This window comes from Solea solea, chromosome 21 (genome assembly GCF_958295425.1).
Source record: "Solea solea chromosome 21, fSolSol10.1, whole genome shotgun sequence".
NCBI classification, from domain to species: domain Eukaryota; kingdom Metazoa; phylum Chordata; class Actinopteri; order Pleuronectiformes; family Soleidae; genus Solea; species Solea solea.
In genome coordinates this window covers 2738748-2755181 of record NC_081154.1, presented here as the reverse complement: position 1 = coordinate 2755181, position 16434 = coordinate 2738748, and the positions used below count along the sequence as shown (strand labels likewise).

The 16434-nt window shown below is 46.6% G+C and overlaps 1 protein-coding gene across 6 annotated transcripts; it reads left to right on the top strand.

Moving 5' to 3' along the window:
* The first annotated feature begins 858 nt into the window (after positions 1–858).
* Positions 859–16184, top strand: LOC131448074 (circularly permutated Ras protein 1-like). 6 transcript variants are annotated; one of them, XM_058620164.1, is made up of 21 exons: positions 859–1051; positions 1286–1374; positions 1915–2178; positions 2653–2880; positions 3969–4106; positions 4173–4253; positions 4372–4442; positions 10133–10297; positions 10378–10419; positions 10849–10938; positions 11098–11249; positions 11353–11434; positions 12049–12179; positions 12748–12832; positions 12910–13016; positions 13471–13583; positions 14175–14292; positions 14756–14896; positions 15308–15401; positions 15484–15510; positions 15602–16184. In XM_058620164.1, the coding sequence occupies exons 1-21, from the start codon at positions 1005–1007 to the stop codon at positions 15689–15691; spliced, it is 2355 nt and encodes a 784-aa protein (XP_058476147.1). In that variant the 5' UTR covers positions 859–1004; the 3' UTR covers positions 15692–16184. The 6 variants fall into 6 exon arrangements, with proteins under 6 accessions (XP_058476147.1, XP_058476146.1, XP_058476151.1 ...); XM_058620163.1 differs by having other exon boundaries at positions 4372–4445; XM_058620167.1 differs by having other exon boundaries at positions 860–1051; positions 1332–1374; positions 4372–4445.
* Positions 16185–16434: the final 250 nt, after the last annotated feature.

Here is a 16434-nt window from a genome sequence, read left to right as displayed (position 1 = left end):
TGAGTTTGAGTTTTTATACTTAAAAGATGTTTAAACACATGGTGGTCCAACGTGGCGGCCTCTGTAGAGAATACCCACCATGTCTGTGTCAATGAAAACAACAATTCATTCATTCAGGTGTTAGTACACAAAACAAACCTCAGTATAACTGTGACTCTGGGCTTGTAAGTACTAATTGTCCACCGCAAAGAGACCAAACACCGGCACTTTCCCTGTAAAGTAAACGTGTGAATGTACGTCCCACAGCTGGAGAAGGCCAGAGTTGCATACCACAAGTCGTGTCAGAGGGAACAGGCCGCGCTCGACAAGGAAAAACAAGCAAACGACAACGCTGAGACGAGTCCAGAGAAAAAGCAGAAAATCACCGAGGCCAAAGTCAAGGTCCATGAGTGTGCAAAAATAATAGTGATCCAAAAAATAGAAGGTATGTGGCAGAATATGCAAGAAAAACACAAATAAAGTGAAATGAACATTATAATTTCTGGGCCTGTAAGTACAGTATATGCATCTCTTCTCTCCTCAAGTTCTAAAGTATATGTAAATCTAGTAATTACTATTCAAATAAATCATATTAAATTAAAGTACAATTCTCCATACTCTCATAGTGACTTACATCCCATTATACTGTTATTATACTGTACATTATACTGATAGGCTTTTCTTTTACTTTGAAAGTCTGTTATTCATACTGACCTTTGGTGTCTTATTCCCGTACAGGTTTACGTCGTCGATCCACACCCACTTGATTTACTTCCACAAATGTTTAACTGGAGTAACACAAAAATGTGCAGTAAATATGTGTGTGTGTGTGTGCAATGACTAACCCACTCAAACCTGGCAACCCCCCCGCCCCACACACACACACACACACACACAGAGTCACAACACTGTCATACATGACTCTCTAAGAAACAAACCTGCTGGACGAGTTCCCGGAGTCACAAATAATGAATGACAGAACGTCAGTGAAACAGTAGTTGAAAGTTTTCTCACTACAGGGTTTCATGTTTAAGGTTTCACTGACTCGGCTTTTAAAAGAAACTCTGCACATGTAAGTACACACTTACTCGTTTTTCACTTTTTAACACAGAACTTGTTTGTGACACTGTTTCTTTTTTTTCTTTTGTTTAAATGAGAATATTACTAAGAGACATGTCAACCTTTAATCATATTCTAATTACTGGGGTTAGTCTGAACTTTAATTATCCATATAATGGGTTTCAGTATACGTCTCAATGTTTATTATTGGATGTCATTCAAATAATCTCCTTTCACTCTCAGGCAGAATCACAATGGAATTTGCTTGTGAGTTTGTTTATGTGCCGCCGCAGAATCAGAGGGATGGCCAGCGACCCAATGTCCCGAAACGCTCAGGTGTGACACTGATAAAATTCATGTCTCTGTTTTCTTTCTTACGTTTTTGTGTTCTCAAAAGCAACACATGAGTTGTCTCCATTTTCAGCAGACAAGTGCAAGTATTTCAGCTATTTAGGACACAACAGGAAACTTCACATTCTAGTTTCAGTCATGGGCGGTCTGACGCTCTAAATACGCTGCTTCAGTGATTCAGCAACAATCCATTAAAGAGGTTATTTTGTCATTCTCTGTGGGCGCAAGAGACAATGTAGAATCTACATATGGTTACATAAACTGTGGAAAAAGTTGCATTCCAGAGCTTAATCCCAAAATAACTGCCCCTGAATATTTAAGCGCTGGTGGAACATAACTGGGTGGTTCAGTCTCATTATGTGTTACGAAATCAATGACATGCACAAACCTCCCCTGTTTACCTCGGGGGAAGACACGCCCTCTTGGATATATATAGTATTCCTCAGAATTAGCTATCTGCCTCATCAGGTTCCTCGTTTTGCCTTTCTGAAATATAGTACTTGACTGTGATGCTCTTTCATGTAGCTCTCCTCCCTCCTGTGAACCGAGTCCGTCCTAGCATACCTCCGCCTCCTCCTCCGACAACAACCCACACTGCCGATGCCAAATCGCCAAAATTCCACGCGTCTGCCCCTCTGATGATCGTTGACCAGTTGGAAAAGGGCAAAGTTGTGAAAAAGCCGGTGAAGCCGCCTCAGCACTATGAAAATGTAGGGTTTCACACTAAACTGGAGGCGGCGCGTTCACACAATGACCCGAGTAAACAGTCGGCGACTCCTCGAAAGACAGGTACTGTGAGTGTGAGTGTGGAAAAATGTAGGAAAATGATGTTTCTGTGCTGTATTCTGTAAGTACCATGGATAACAGTTAGTTTCAGGTTAATCCTTGTTTATATGTGAAAGGGTACAGAAATTCACAATTGGATTTTAATTTCCAAGCACAGTCTAATTGTAATGGTCTGAACCTGTGTCCCCTCTAAACCACGGAGCATTTATGTAACGTGTCAGCGATGGTGCACATAAAATGTGACACTAAACGTCTTCCGCGAGTTGCACAAGTTGTCTGGAGGACTGTGAAACAGAGTTGGGTGCAGTCAAGGGTCACTCGGCCACAAAAATGAGATCCACACCCTAAAAAAAAAAAGCACACTACATAGACCACAAAAACATGTTTTTCCCTCATGGTAAGACAGACAGACAGACTGACAGACAGACGGATTGATGCACAGATAACAATTTGCTTCACACTTTTTTTGTGATCCAGCTCTTCTCCCGCCACATATGAAACCTACAGCGAGCACAAGCAGCCGCTCTCCACCAGACAGCCAGCCTCCTCTCAAGGGTCAGATTTTTAATTATGACCTGCCAAAGGACGAGCCGCATTTAAACGCCCATTCCGGTGACCCAACGTATTCATACAGCACACCGGAAGGCACGGGGGATGAAGTCAGGCTTCCGGTGGATAACAACAATGTGGCGATCCAGACAATAGGTGAACAGATGTTTAAATATTATCTACATTTAAATTATTGTCAAATGAATTTACACAATGCTGTTTATTTATAACCCTGTCAGTGCCACACGACTCTCTCTCTCTGTGGTTCTCAGTATAGCAGTGTTTAAATCTAACTGCAAAATCATATTCTAATCGCGACGAATGCTCCTGCCAATAAGATAAGATAAGTCAAGAAATTGACATTGTCACAGTAGAAAAGACAGTAAAGATAAAGATAACAAATAATAAACGTGCGGAAGTACAATATAGAAAGATATTCACAATACCAATAGAAAAAGTTTATTTATAAAGCAACAAACAGCAGTAACAGCTGAAACAAAGTGCTGTACATCAGAGATAAATAAAACAAATAAAATATAAAAACACAAGACCTAATGGACCTAAGAACAAACAATAAAACATAGAATAAAACCATAAAATACTGTAGAAAGTGTAAAAACAACACAAATAAACAAGTCATACAATAAAACAATAAAAAAGAGAAAAACAAACATCTCATATTGGGTCAAAAGCCAGCTGCTTTGTGCCAATCACAGCTGCTGCTGTTCCTGCACCAAACAGCTCCAAGTTTCCTGGATGCAGTTTGAATGAGTAGCGTAACGTTAAAAGACAGATATGCAACATATAACAGACCCGCTGAAACAAAGGTAGAAGGCAAAGGGTTTTTGGTCATAGTTAGAGATGGGCTGATACCATTTATGTCCAATACTGATATCACGATACTTACTTATTTAACGATAGTTACTGCTACTACGATACTTTTTAGAGTCTGTACATAGTGAAGCATGTGTATATAGGATTTTTGGATTGTATCGTTTTTTAAAAACATTTTTATCTGTTTGATTTGACCAGTATCAGACCGATGCTGATGCCCATATTAATGGGATGAACACATATTGTATCAGGGCAGTGGGGGGTGGGGTTGGTTTGACGTCATGTCGAGATGCTGGCAGTGTTTTGGCACTTGCTCAGGATTCCTCAGGGAGGCAACAGATGTTACTGAAACCTTTTTTTAGAGGAGACATAATTGTTCAAACTGCCTCCGCTCTCGTCTCAAACCCCAGCTCCAGCTCTCCCACCGAGACCGTCGTTCATGAAGTCCATGCCAGACTACCTGGTGGTCCTGCCGTCGTCCCCTCCTACTTCCTCCTCTCAAAAGTCCCCTTCAAATTCATCACTTTCCCAGTCTTCTGCCACGAAAGGTAAGCACAACAGCCCCCTTTGTCAGTCTCTCAAAAGACCAATATAACACACTATTCCCATCTCAGCATCCACAGATAAGGAACCCCTTCCAGGGAATCCCAACGTTGTCTTAGTCAGTTTAGGAAAATTACTCTCGGAGGAAAAAGGTCAGTAAACTTTTATCATCCCTATAAAACCCTTCAGTGTTGGCTCTCTGCCTTCATTTTTTACTACTATAAGCTCATGATGATGATGATGATGATGATGATTTTTGCATCTTTCCAGTGCAAGCCATACACAGTGAACCCACGTTCTGCCCTCAGTGTGGCGCTGTGCTGGACTCCTGCTATTATAATGTGGTAATGGCCTCTCTTCACCCTTTTTCTGACGTTGTAACGTGAATAAGAATCAGTAAATCTCCTAATCACGACTGGAAAACCATGACAAATGACTGTGACCATTACTGAACATAATTGACATATACTACCCTGTGAGCTTTTCCCACTCACTGGGGTTCGGGAAGGACGAGGAGGCGGCGTTGAGGGAGTATATAGACCGGTTTATTGTCAACTCCAAAACAATCAACCAAACAAATGAAAGAAGTCAGCTGTGGCTGCGATGTCAGCGCTCTGCTGCGCTGCGCTGCTCTCACTCTCTCTCTCTGACTTTCCGTCTCTCTCTCTCTCTGTGTGTGTCTGCGTGAGGACCCAGCCTACTGCAAGAGATCAGAACCAGGTTACAAACATGCTTATATTGCTGACTAATTACCTGATTCTGTCCAGCTGTCTGATCACCGGCTGAGCCACTCCCTCCTTTCCTCCAGCAGCCGTCGCTCTAACCAAGCCCCACTGCCACATACCCCCACCGCCCGACTTAGGCCGGGACCCCGCCGGCCGCAAGCCCACTCCCCCCCCCCCTCCGCAGAGCGGGAGAGAAAGTCGGCCACGGCCATGCGGTTCCCCGGCCTATGGATCACCTTGAACCGGAAAGGCTGCAAAGCCAGATACCAGCGAGTGATCCGCGCGTTGGCATCTTTCATGCGGTGGAGCCATTGGAGCGGGGCATGGTCCGACCAGAGGGTGAATGGGCGCCCCAGGAGATAGTAGCGGAGGGCACCGACCGCCCACCGTATGGCGAGGCACTCTTTCTCCACCGTACTGTAGCTCACCTCCCGCTGAGCTAGCTTCCGGCTAACGTACAGTACGGGGCGGTCGACCCCCTCCACCTCCTGGGACAAAACGGCCCCCAGCCCGCTGTTCGAGGCGTCGGTCTGCAGGATGAAAGGGAGAGAAAAGTTAGGTGTGTACAAAAGTGGCTCCCCACAGAGGGCTTGCTTAACCCTCTCAAACGCCAGCTGACACGGCTCCGTCCACTGGACCGGATCTGAGGCACCTTTTCGGGTCAGGTCGGTTAGGGGGCTGGTCAGTTCCGAGAAGGCCGGAATGAACCTCCTATAGTAACCGGCCAGCCCCAGAAACCTCCTAACCTCTTTTTTGGTCTTGGGTCTTGGGCAGGCTGCAACCGCTGCGGTCTTTTGTATCTGTGGCCGCACCTGCCCTCCCCCCAAGTGGTACCCCAAATACCGTACCTCCCTCCGTCCAACTGCACACTTCCCTGGATTGGCCGTGAGCCCCGCCCTCCTCAGGGACTCCAGCACTGCTCCCACCTGCTGCATATGCTGCTCCCAGGTCTCACTATGAATGATGACATCATCCAAGTAGGCCGCAGCATATGCAGAGTGAGGCCGCAGCACCCGGTCCATGAGGCGCTGGAACGTGGCTGGGGCCCCGAACAACCCAAATGGAAGCGTGACAAATTGGTACAAACCATACGGAGTGGAGAAGGCCGTTTTTTCCCTGGACTCTAGCGACAAGGGAATCTGCCAGTAGCCCTTGGTCAAATCCAGTGTCGTAAAAAAGCGAGCCGTGCCCAGCCGATCCAGGAGTTCGTCGACCCGGGGCATTGGATAGGCATCGAATTTGGACACCTCGTTGACTCTACGGTAGTCCACACAGAACCGTATTGACCCATCAGACTTGCGAACAAGAACAATGGGGCAACACCAGTCACTGTTGGACTCTTCTATTACTCCCATCTCTAACATAGCCTGAAGTTCTGCCTGAACAGTTTTCCTCTTATGTTCCGGCAGGCGATAGGGTCGTGAACGCACCGTCACACCCGGGGAAGTTTCTATGTGGTGGTGTATGAGGTTTGTGCGTCCTGGCAGGGGAGAGAACACGTCGGCAAACTGCCGCTGCAACGAGGCCACGTCTGCTCTCTGGCCCGGCGAGAGATGAACGTCAACGGGGACCGGCGCCGACCTGTTTGATTTAGTCACCTCCGGTCCCAGCTCATCTCTCTCAATCACCGTGGTGGCCAGAGAAACAGACGCCACCTCCCTCCAGGCTTTGAGGAGGTTAAGGTGGTAAATCTGTGTTGCTCCACCCCTGTCAGAACGCACAACCTCATAGTCAACCTCCCCCACCCGCCGTGTGACCACAAAGGGCCCTTGCCACTTGGCGAGTAATTTGGAGCTAGACGATGGTAGCAATAGAAGCACTTTATCTCCCGGTGAAAACTGTCTAAGTTTAGCCCCTCTGTTGTACAGCCGCTGTTGACGTTCCTGGGCCTGGAGCAAATTCTGCCGTGATAACTGACCCAGTGAATGGAGTTTTGCTCGCAGGTCCAGTACGTGCTGTACCTCATTTTTACTGGTGCTTGGACCCGCCTCCCAGTTTTCCTTAACCAGGTCCAAGACACCCCGAGGTTTTCTGCCGAACAGGAGTTCAAAGGGCGAAAAACCCGTGGAGGCCTGGGGCACCTCCCGCACCGCAAACAACAGAGGGTCCAACCATTTATCCCAATTACGACTATCCTCGTGTACGAACTTACGAATCATGTTCTTTAGCGTTTTGTTAAACCGCTCCACCAGGCCATCAGTCTGGGGATGGTACACACTAGTCCGGATTGAGCGGACGCCCAGTAATTCGTATAGCTCGCGTAGTGTACGTGACATAAACGATGTGCCCTGGTCAGTCAGGATCTCTTTCGGGATCCCAACTCGGGAGATGACCTGAAACAGTGCCTGTGCAACACTCTTCGCCGAGATGTTGCGCAAGGGTACTGCCTCGGGATATCGCGTTGCATAGTCCACTAGAACTAATACAAAGCGATATCCCCGTGCGCTCCGGTCTAATGGCCCGATGAGGTCCATGGCAAGTCTATCAAAAGGGACCTCCATCAATGGTAATGGGCGCAAGGGCGCTTTTGGGGTGGCCGGAGGGTTGACTAATTGACATTCGCGGCAGGATGCACACCACCGACTTACATCCGCCCGAATGCCCGGCCAGTAAAATCGGGCCATGATCCGGTTCAGTGTCTTATCATATCCGAGGTGACCCGCCATGGGGTTGTGGTGAGCCGCCTGGAAAATCGTTTCTCGGCGGCTTTTTGGGACTAACAACTGGGAGAGCTCTTCCCCTGTTCGAGTGTCACGACTCACTCTGTATAAACGGTCTTTAACGACAACAAAGTAGGGGTGAGAGAGTGCTGCGTTAGGGTGAACCGGACAACCATCAATTTCCATCACTTGGTCAAAGGCGTGGCGGAGGGTCTCATCCCGAGACTGTGCTAGGGGAAAATCTTCCATGGGCGCCATCTGGGCCCCCCCCCCCGCAGCAGCGTCGGGATGCGGCACTTCCGCCTCACCACTAAGGACAGCACATAACTCACATTTCCCTGACTTACGTGACCGCACCCCCATGGTTTCCCCTGCTAAGCTCGTAAACCCCGGCCAATTTGTTCCCAAAATTAGAGGGTGCGTGAGGCGAGTACTAACTCCAGCCTTTACTCTATGTTTTTTCCCTTTAAAATAAATTTCCAGAGCCACCACAGGATAATCGTGAATATCCCCATGCACACACCTCACCCTCACCCACGATGCCTCTAACAATGCCCCCGGTCGAACCAAGCGCTGATGGATCATGGTCTGTTCACAACCAGAATCCAGCAGAGCTTGATGTGTACCCCCTTGTATACATACCGGTATACGGTATGTCCCTTCCGAACCGGGGGAGGGGGCCGGCGGCCCGGCAACCCGAACCACTTGCCCCACTTCCATGAGCGGGCACTCCGCTCTGATGTGGCCGGGCTGCCCACACCGCCAGCACACCTGCCCTGGCGTCTGAGGAGCCCCCCGGGGTGCCAGGTGATCAGACGCGTAGGCTGGGCCCTGAGGGAAAGACGGCAGAGGGTAGTTAGACGACCGGAGCGATGCATGCTCCGGCTGTGTGTGTGTGTGTGTGTGTGTGGGTGTGGTGCAGGAGCCGATGCCGCTGGGAACCTCCTCCTCGGGGCTGGAGTGGGACGGCTGGCAGGGATCGTCGCTGGCCTGGTCTCCTCCCTCATGCTCCGCCGGGGAAGAGAGAGATGGTCCTCCGCGAGGACGATCGCTGCCTCGATGTTGGCCGGGCGGTGGCACTGGACCCAATTGGCTGTGGACGATGGTAACCCAGCGATGAACTGCTCCAGCGCCACCTGTCCAACGACGTCCTCAGCGGAGTGGGTCCCCGGCTGGAGCCAGCGCCTCCCTGCGTCCAGGAGCTGCTGCGCGTATGCAAAGGGGCGCCCGGCTCCTTCAAAGGAGAGCCCCCTGAACCGCCGCCGGTGTCCCTCCGACGTACTGCCCAGCCGGTCCAGGATGACTCTCCTCAGCTGTGTGTAGTCGTGGCGCGCGGCCGCCGGCAGGCTGTGCGCGGCCAGCTGCGCCACGCCGGTGAGCAGGGGAAGAAGCCGAAGCGCTCTCTCCTCCTCCGGCCACCCACACGCCTCCGCCGTGCCCTCGAAGATGTCCAGGTATGCCTCCGGGTCATCTTCCGCGGTCATCCGCTGCAGGGCGACGGGCGGAGACCGTCCTCGACCGGGCTCCGGGTCGGCGCCGTGGGCAGCCGGGCGTTGCAGCAGCTCCCGCAGGAGAGCACGATCGTCCCGCTGTGACGCCGCAATGTCCGCGAGGAGCTGGGACTGCTGCTGCTGCAGCGTGGTGGTGCTCTCCTGCATCGCAGCGAGGTGCTGAAGGGCCAGCGACAGCGGAGATTGTCCTTCCATGAGCCCCACGTTGGGCGCCACTGTGAGCTTTTCCCACTCACTGGGGTTCGGGAAGGACGAGGAGGCGGCGTTGAGGGAGTATATAGACCGGTTTATTGTCAACTCCAAAACAATCAACCAAACAAATGAAAGAAGTCAGCTGTGGCTGCGATGTCAGCGCTCTGCTGCGCTGCGCTGCTCTCACTCTCTCTCTCTGACTTTCCGTCTCTCTCTCTCTCTGTGTGTGTCTGCGTGAGGACCCAGCCTACTGCAAGAGATCAGAACCAGGTTACAAACATGCTTATATAGCTGACTAATTACCTGATTCTGTCCAGCTGTCTGATCACCGGCTGAGCCACTCCCTCCTTTCCTCCAGCAGCCGTCGCTCTAACCAAGCCCCACTGCCACATACCCATAATGTTGGTTTTCACTGCCTTTGAAAAAGCCTTATACTTTCAGGAAAGGGCGTAGCTTTATTGCTGCAGCAGCCTGAATCAGTAAATCAGCTACAGGCTAAACAATTTCAGCCTCCGGGGAACGTTCTGGGAATGTTATTTTTTGGTTTGTGGGAAATAATTACTCCTTAAAGATTTATTTTCATATTCATATTTATTAAACTACTAATATAACCTTAAATTTGAACCTAAAGGTGAACTTAGCAACTGCAAACCTTTCTAATGAAGCTGGTTGAAATAAACAACAACAAACATACAAACCTCTGGACGACCTTTTTTAAGAACGTTCTCTTTTAGTTGTAAAAAATATAACCAAAGGGGAGCGTTCTCTAAGCGTTAGTTTTTGGTTTGGGCTAACGGTCTTTGTTGTGTGTTAGTAGGGTTTAGATTTGTGAGATGCAAAGGTCACTGTAGGTCACTGACACTCTGAGTTGGGATTGGTTTGCTGGAGTTCTTTGTGTTTGTCACTATAACAGTAATGTTCTTCACCTCACGCTGCTTTGCAGGACCACGTGTGTCACTTCTGTCAGTTGTGGGAGTCCGCCAGTCCTCCCCACATTCCACCCAGTGCGCTCTTCTCTCTCGACCCGGATGAAAAGCCCCCGTGTGCCGCTGGCGCTCTGCTGTTCTTCTGCATCGACATCTCGGGCTCCATGAGCATCACCTCACAGGTTTAAAATGCACGACCGACTCTGATATTGATCTTCTTATTTCACCGTACAGCCTGTGACATTGTCACTGTCCTTTTAAGATGGCGCTGGGAGAGGACTTCATCCACAGAACCCGTCTGGAGGTGAGTTGTTTTTGTCAAACTTCCAGGTACGAGGGTACTTTAAAAACATCACAGCACAAAGAGTGTTCTTGCATCATTTTTCAATATAGTTTTTCCTCTGTTAAATATTGAGATTTTAGAAATTTCCCTGGTAATTGTTGGAGATGAACCCACGTTGTTAGGATTGTTAAGTCTTTTTAACTGATCTACAGTTCTCAGTTACTATGCTAATGGAAACGCAACTTAACCATGCCGCGGTGAGGCGAGGCGAGTAGAGCCGGTGGAAACACGGCGTAAGGTGCTGATTTTGAGGGCAGTGATACTTTCTGAAGTATCCTCATATCCTTTTAACATAAAGAGATTGAATGTGCACTATAATAATAATAATAACGATAATACTATAAAGTGATGATAAATTTAATGATTTTAAAACAACAATGTTGTATTCAGTTTGTCCAGGAAGCTGTGACTCATTGTGTCCACAGACTCGGTGAACAGCACCCAGACCTGAGAGTGGGGCTCATCACCTTCAACCATCAGGTACACGCATGATCTAACTGACCTGTAGACAACAAGGACACATTATACAGTATATGTGTTCATATTTCACTCTGCTTTATGTAAAACTTAATTCCTCTGGTTCATTATTGTCTTGAACACACTTTTGAATAATTTCATTTTCTTTATCTGTATTGCCAGGTTACAATTCATGGCTATGAAAATGTCACCTCGCGTAACCTGAGTGGTGCTGATCTGATAGACGTTGACTACATAAAAGAAGCTGCAGCCAGTTTCCCCACTCCACCTCCACTCTCACAGACCAAGGACTTCTTAACCAGACAAGTTTTGGGGTGAGAATAAATAAATAAATACAAACACTGCAAACGACGACGCCCTGCTGCATTTTCAAGTAATAATAATAACAACCATATTCTCTCGATTCACTTTTCAAAGGTTATCTGAGAGTGGGACCACAGCTCTGGGTCCAGCTGCGCTCCTGGCAATCGCGATGGCCTCCAGACAACCAGGCTCCAAAGTACGTTTGTGCTTTTGAATACCGCTGCACTAAATATATATATATATACACATGGCTCGTATTAAACGGTCATTTAAAAAGTATTTACTTGTGCAAATTCAGTGTTTTCAGTTGTACACCTGTCTGTCTGTATGAGGGATGTGGAGGAGCACAAACCTTTTTGAGTGAAATGGACCAGGAATCTCATTTAATGCATTTACATTTAACAGGTCTGGTGCCATTAATTTTATTCATCTTTTAAGCTGTCCTTAAAGATCCAGTGTTTAAAAATGAGGGACGTCCTCTCACACTTCCTCTATCATACGTACAGTATTTTGGATAGATTTCCCTTTCACCTCAAAGCAACAAATGCACGCTCTGGCTGATTTGTGCATGTATGCTGTTATGGAAACATGGTGGCACAAGATGGTGGCCTTCATAAAGCAAGGTTTTTTGCTTAAATGACATATAAAGGCTACAAAAAACGAAACACTTTTTATTCCAAAGAGATTAAACACTTATACAAACAGACTCATGGGTACATGAAGGTCTTGTACCTTCATATGGTCCTACATGTTATATTTTCCTCACCAAACCTTACCGTCCTGATCTGTTATCCCTGCCGATCCCTAAAGGTGATCATCTGCACAGATGGGAAAGCCAACACAGACTTAGGAAACCTGGAAGAGGAGGATATCGAGGCCTGTACCCTCCTCTCGTCCACCATCTTCTACCAGGAGCTGGGGGATTACGCTGCTAATCAGGGGTTGGTGCGCGTCTCTACATCAGTGTCAAAATTCAGCAGCATGTCTTCCTCGTCCCTCCGCTTTCAGCCGCCTGTATCTTAATACATCTTTACTGCAGTCCCTAGTTTTTTTTCTCCTCTGGTCGAGACATTTTTGAGAGACGCGCTGAGGCTTTTTTTTTAGGTTCGGTATCTTTTCAGTCTTTGTGATGCTTGGCAGCTCTGCTGGCATCCTGTGTGTGTCCATGTGCTATGAGCTGTGTTACAGTATTGTGTGGGTGACGTCGGGTTGCACAACAGACCAAAACAAACTAACACATAAACACAGTGTGCAGCCCACAAATATACCAGTCGCACAATTGTTATCAGTGAAGCAGTATTTCAACTCTCTGTGTTCACTTTATGTCTTAATGTTATACGTCATAGCACCTTTAATCTTATTAGCATGCAACACGGATGTTAAATGGACATACAGGTCCAGCTCATCTGATTACACGTGGAAGACACGGGAAATGAATTGATGACAGCTGATCTCAAAGTTAATGTGATGTCAGGATCATCAGTTGAAATAATATGCTTCTTCCATTAGCGTGACGGTGTCTGTGCTGTCCATAGAGGGAACAGACTGCAGGCTGGATGAGCTGGGAAGACTCGCCGACCGCACCAGAGGCAAAGTAAGAGGCAACACGACATGTGTTTTCATTATCAACACGCAGTCATTGAATTATGTCATCTGTGTGTTTCCTCTCAGGTGGTCATAGCAAATCCCAACATGCTGCACCAAGAGTTTGAACACATCATCATGAACAGGACCATAGCTACACACTGCACTGTTACAGTGCAGCTGCCCAAATCACTGTAAGAGCTGCACTCTGTATCCTTAATTATGCACTCAACGGCCACTTTATTAGGTACACAAGGCGAGACGGTCTTCTTCGTACCTTGGTTAAGTTACTGTTCTCTTGCTATAATTTCAAACTAGTTGGGTCATTCTCCTCTGACCTTTGACATCAACAAGACATTTTCACATGATATTTTCTCTTGTTCATTCTGTGTAAATCCCACAGATGTTTGTGTGTGACTGTACCAGTCGATCGATAAGCAGCTCCTGAAACACAGGGACGATTCCCTGAAACACTACATGTTGAACTGTGGTCTGCTGATTCGATTCTTGCCTTAACAAGCAGTTGAACACGTGTACCTAACAACGTGGCTGATGAGTGTGTGTGTGTGTGTGTGTTCTCTTATATTTCTGATTTTTGAAGTACGTCAAATCCCATTTCTAACAAGGAAGTGACTTCCTTTGCTGCAGGCAAATGAGAGGAGAGAGGGAGTCCGGACACAAAGGAACCAGAGAGGTTGGGAACGTGGCCCCAGACACAGAGATCACCTTCCAGTTTGGAGCAAATGAACAGGACACAGATGGTGAGGGGAAAAAACAGCTTCTCCGTCATCACTGACTGACTTGTCAGTGTTGCCGTTGTTTTTCTTTGAGGAACTCGCGCTGCCACGTCTTGCAGAATGATAATTGTTGCCAACCTGACAATAATACTGTGAACTGAGGTGGAGTCAAAGAAGGTGATACCAACTCTAAAACCCACCATTGGAAAACAGTTAACTGTTTGATTTATTAACCTTAATGTTTATTGTTTTTATTAAACTTTGGCTCAAACTGGTCTTGAATAACATGAAAGTTTGCCTTGGTGTCTTGAGGGTTAATTTGAATGACTTTGGTGATTCCATACTTGAATTACCATGACATGTATTGTTTTCTCCGGGTTCTCCGGCTTCCTCCCACAGTCCAAAAACATGCACCATGGGGAGGAGGTCAATTGGACACTCTAAATTGACCGTAGGTGTCAGAGTGGAAGGTTGTTTGTCTCTATGTCGCCCTGTCCAGGGTGTGACCCGCCTGTCGTGGATGGATGGATGGATTTTAGTGATCTCTGCACTGAAGACAGTTGTTCTAAACCTGATTGACATGTGTGTCCTATTGTTCTCTCTGTCTGTGTCCAGTGCCGCTGCCAGCCTCTGGCAGCCGTGTGTCCATCCAGCTGCAGATCAGGTACAGGCAGCGCAACGGACAGGCGATGCTCAGAGTGATAACTTCAAACCGAGACGTCACCGACGACAGGTGATCACGGTGTTTCCATAACTGCTTTGATTGACACTCACGCAAACACATACATGCACACTCTGTGTTTGTGTGAGTTAAACGAGTCATTACCCTCTCATATCTCTCACCAACTCGCTGCTCGCTCCCTCGGGGACATCAGTTGATTAGATGTATTATTTTCTGTCTCAGTCTCAGTGAACCTTCAGGCAGCACTTTTGAGAATCCGCCGAGGCCCGAGATACCGAGGCCTTCATGTCTCAGGAATGATTGCAGCGTGTAAATCACATTACTCGCTCATTCGAACATTTCGTCACTCGGTGAATTAACCTCTCAACCCAGAGTGTCTCCGTGTCGTATCCAGAGTGTGTGAGCAGCCACAGAATCGTCCCTGTGTTGTATTAGCGCCGCAATAAAGTACAACGGCAAGGCTGAAGCTGTAAATGTTGTGCTCTTACTACGCGAGTGTGGCTGTCCTTCTCAGCGCGGCGGCCCTGTCCTCTCTGTCTCTGGCCATCATTCAGCTCAACTCATCACAGGCCAGCGCCGCTCTGGCTGTCAGAGGCCGCTTCCTCGATGCCAGGAGGGAAGGAGAGCTGCAGAGGAAACTGATAGAGAGAGCAATGTGAGTTTCAGGGAGGAGTTGGTATGTGGGGAGACACAGACGATGACTCATGTTTTCTTCTTTCTTAATGTTTGTGAGCTTCATGCACGTCTTTCTTTCCTCCTCTGATAATGGTGACGGGAAGCTGGGTTCTAGTATTTACTAAAATGAAAAGACATGTATGTATATATATATATATATATATTAGCATATTTGGTAACACATATTCACCATTAACTAGGTGCTTACTAACATGCATATAAGTAGCATACTAGCCCTTAATTAGTCATTATTAAGCACATGTTAATATACTTAAAATACTGTATATCAAAATATTCAGAAGAATATTTTACTTTAGGACCCTCTTTTCAAATATTGATTTTTGAAAGTATGTTTTTACAGTATTGTCTCATGTGACGTCTCTGTTTGCAGTGAGCACAATCACAGTGTCCAGGATAAAGAGACTTACCGAGACTGGATTATAACGATGGAGCCGATATACAACAACAATTATAACTTCACACGGGTGAGGGTTTTTTTTCTCTCTGTACTACATTTCTAAGATCCAGTGCCTCATCAAATTGTTAACATTTATCCTTTTTTTCCAGAGACAATCTGTCATTTCAGACTCACAGGTAACATCATGCCCTCATACTGCTTAGTTTGCTTATTTGTTTTTTTGCTTGACATTTTCTAATATTCCTTCGCTTCTTCTCCTGCCGCCAGTCTCTGACCGACGCTGGTGCGGCACTGCTGTACGCCATGAAGCACAGCAACAGGAAGTCCATCTCATTGAAGAATAAACATCCACACTAGCAAATCCTTTTTTTCTTTTTTTTTAAAAAAAACCTTGTTGAAAGGACTTTATCTGGCTGAACGTCATACAGTACATTTCACGTTCATGTAAATAATGTATCAGCTGGAAACAGTGTCATCTATATCATAAATATCAGTGTAAAAATAACCATATTTGACATGTTTTCAGTGGCAGATTGAATCCTGAGTCCAAAACACATCACACACCTCACTCAGGGAAATACATTACAGCAGCACAGCTGCTCTCTTCTGAGTTCTGAAGCTGATTTAATTCTATTGTCATTGTATTATTTCCTGAAAGGCAAGTTTATTTTGTTATTAAGTGAAAGTGAAAATTAAATGAAATAGGATGGAACAATAGTTAAAGATGGCCAGAGTTTGGGCATATCTTGTATTTTACAATTATTTATTCCAGATACATGTAGCATAATAAATAAGTAAATAAATAAATGCAGCTTCACCCTGTTTTGTTCAATCACAGGGACATTAAACAGATCTGGGATTTTTTTTGTTTTTTGTGTGGGAGCTGAAACATGAACCAGAGTCAACGATTACACCACCATTTATAGAAAGGGAAACAAGATGTACATGCCTCACAAGATTCATTAAAGAAAAAAAACTGTGCTATAAAGTCAGTGAAAATAGGAATCATACGACATACTGCTAAACAAAGAATCACGAGGGTAAAAAAGAAGCATAGATTCTCTGCAGCGACCCTCATGAGAGAACTGCTTTACTTAGAG

Coding starts and splice junctions, on each gene's coding strand:
- LOC131448074 (XM_058620163.1), top strand. CDS start 1,005: ATGTTTAAGGTTTCACTGACTCGGCTTTTAAAAGAAACTCTGCACAT. Junction 12,180..12,747: donor GATTACGCTGCTAATCAGGG/GTTGGTGCGCGT, acceptor TTCTTCCATTAG/CGTGACGGTGTCTGTGCTGT. Junction 14,897..15,307: donor AAACTGATAGAGAGAGCAAT/GTGAGTTTCAGG, acceptor CTCTGTTTGCAG/TGAGCACAATCACAGTGTCC.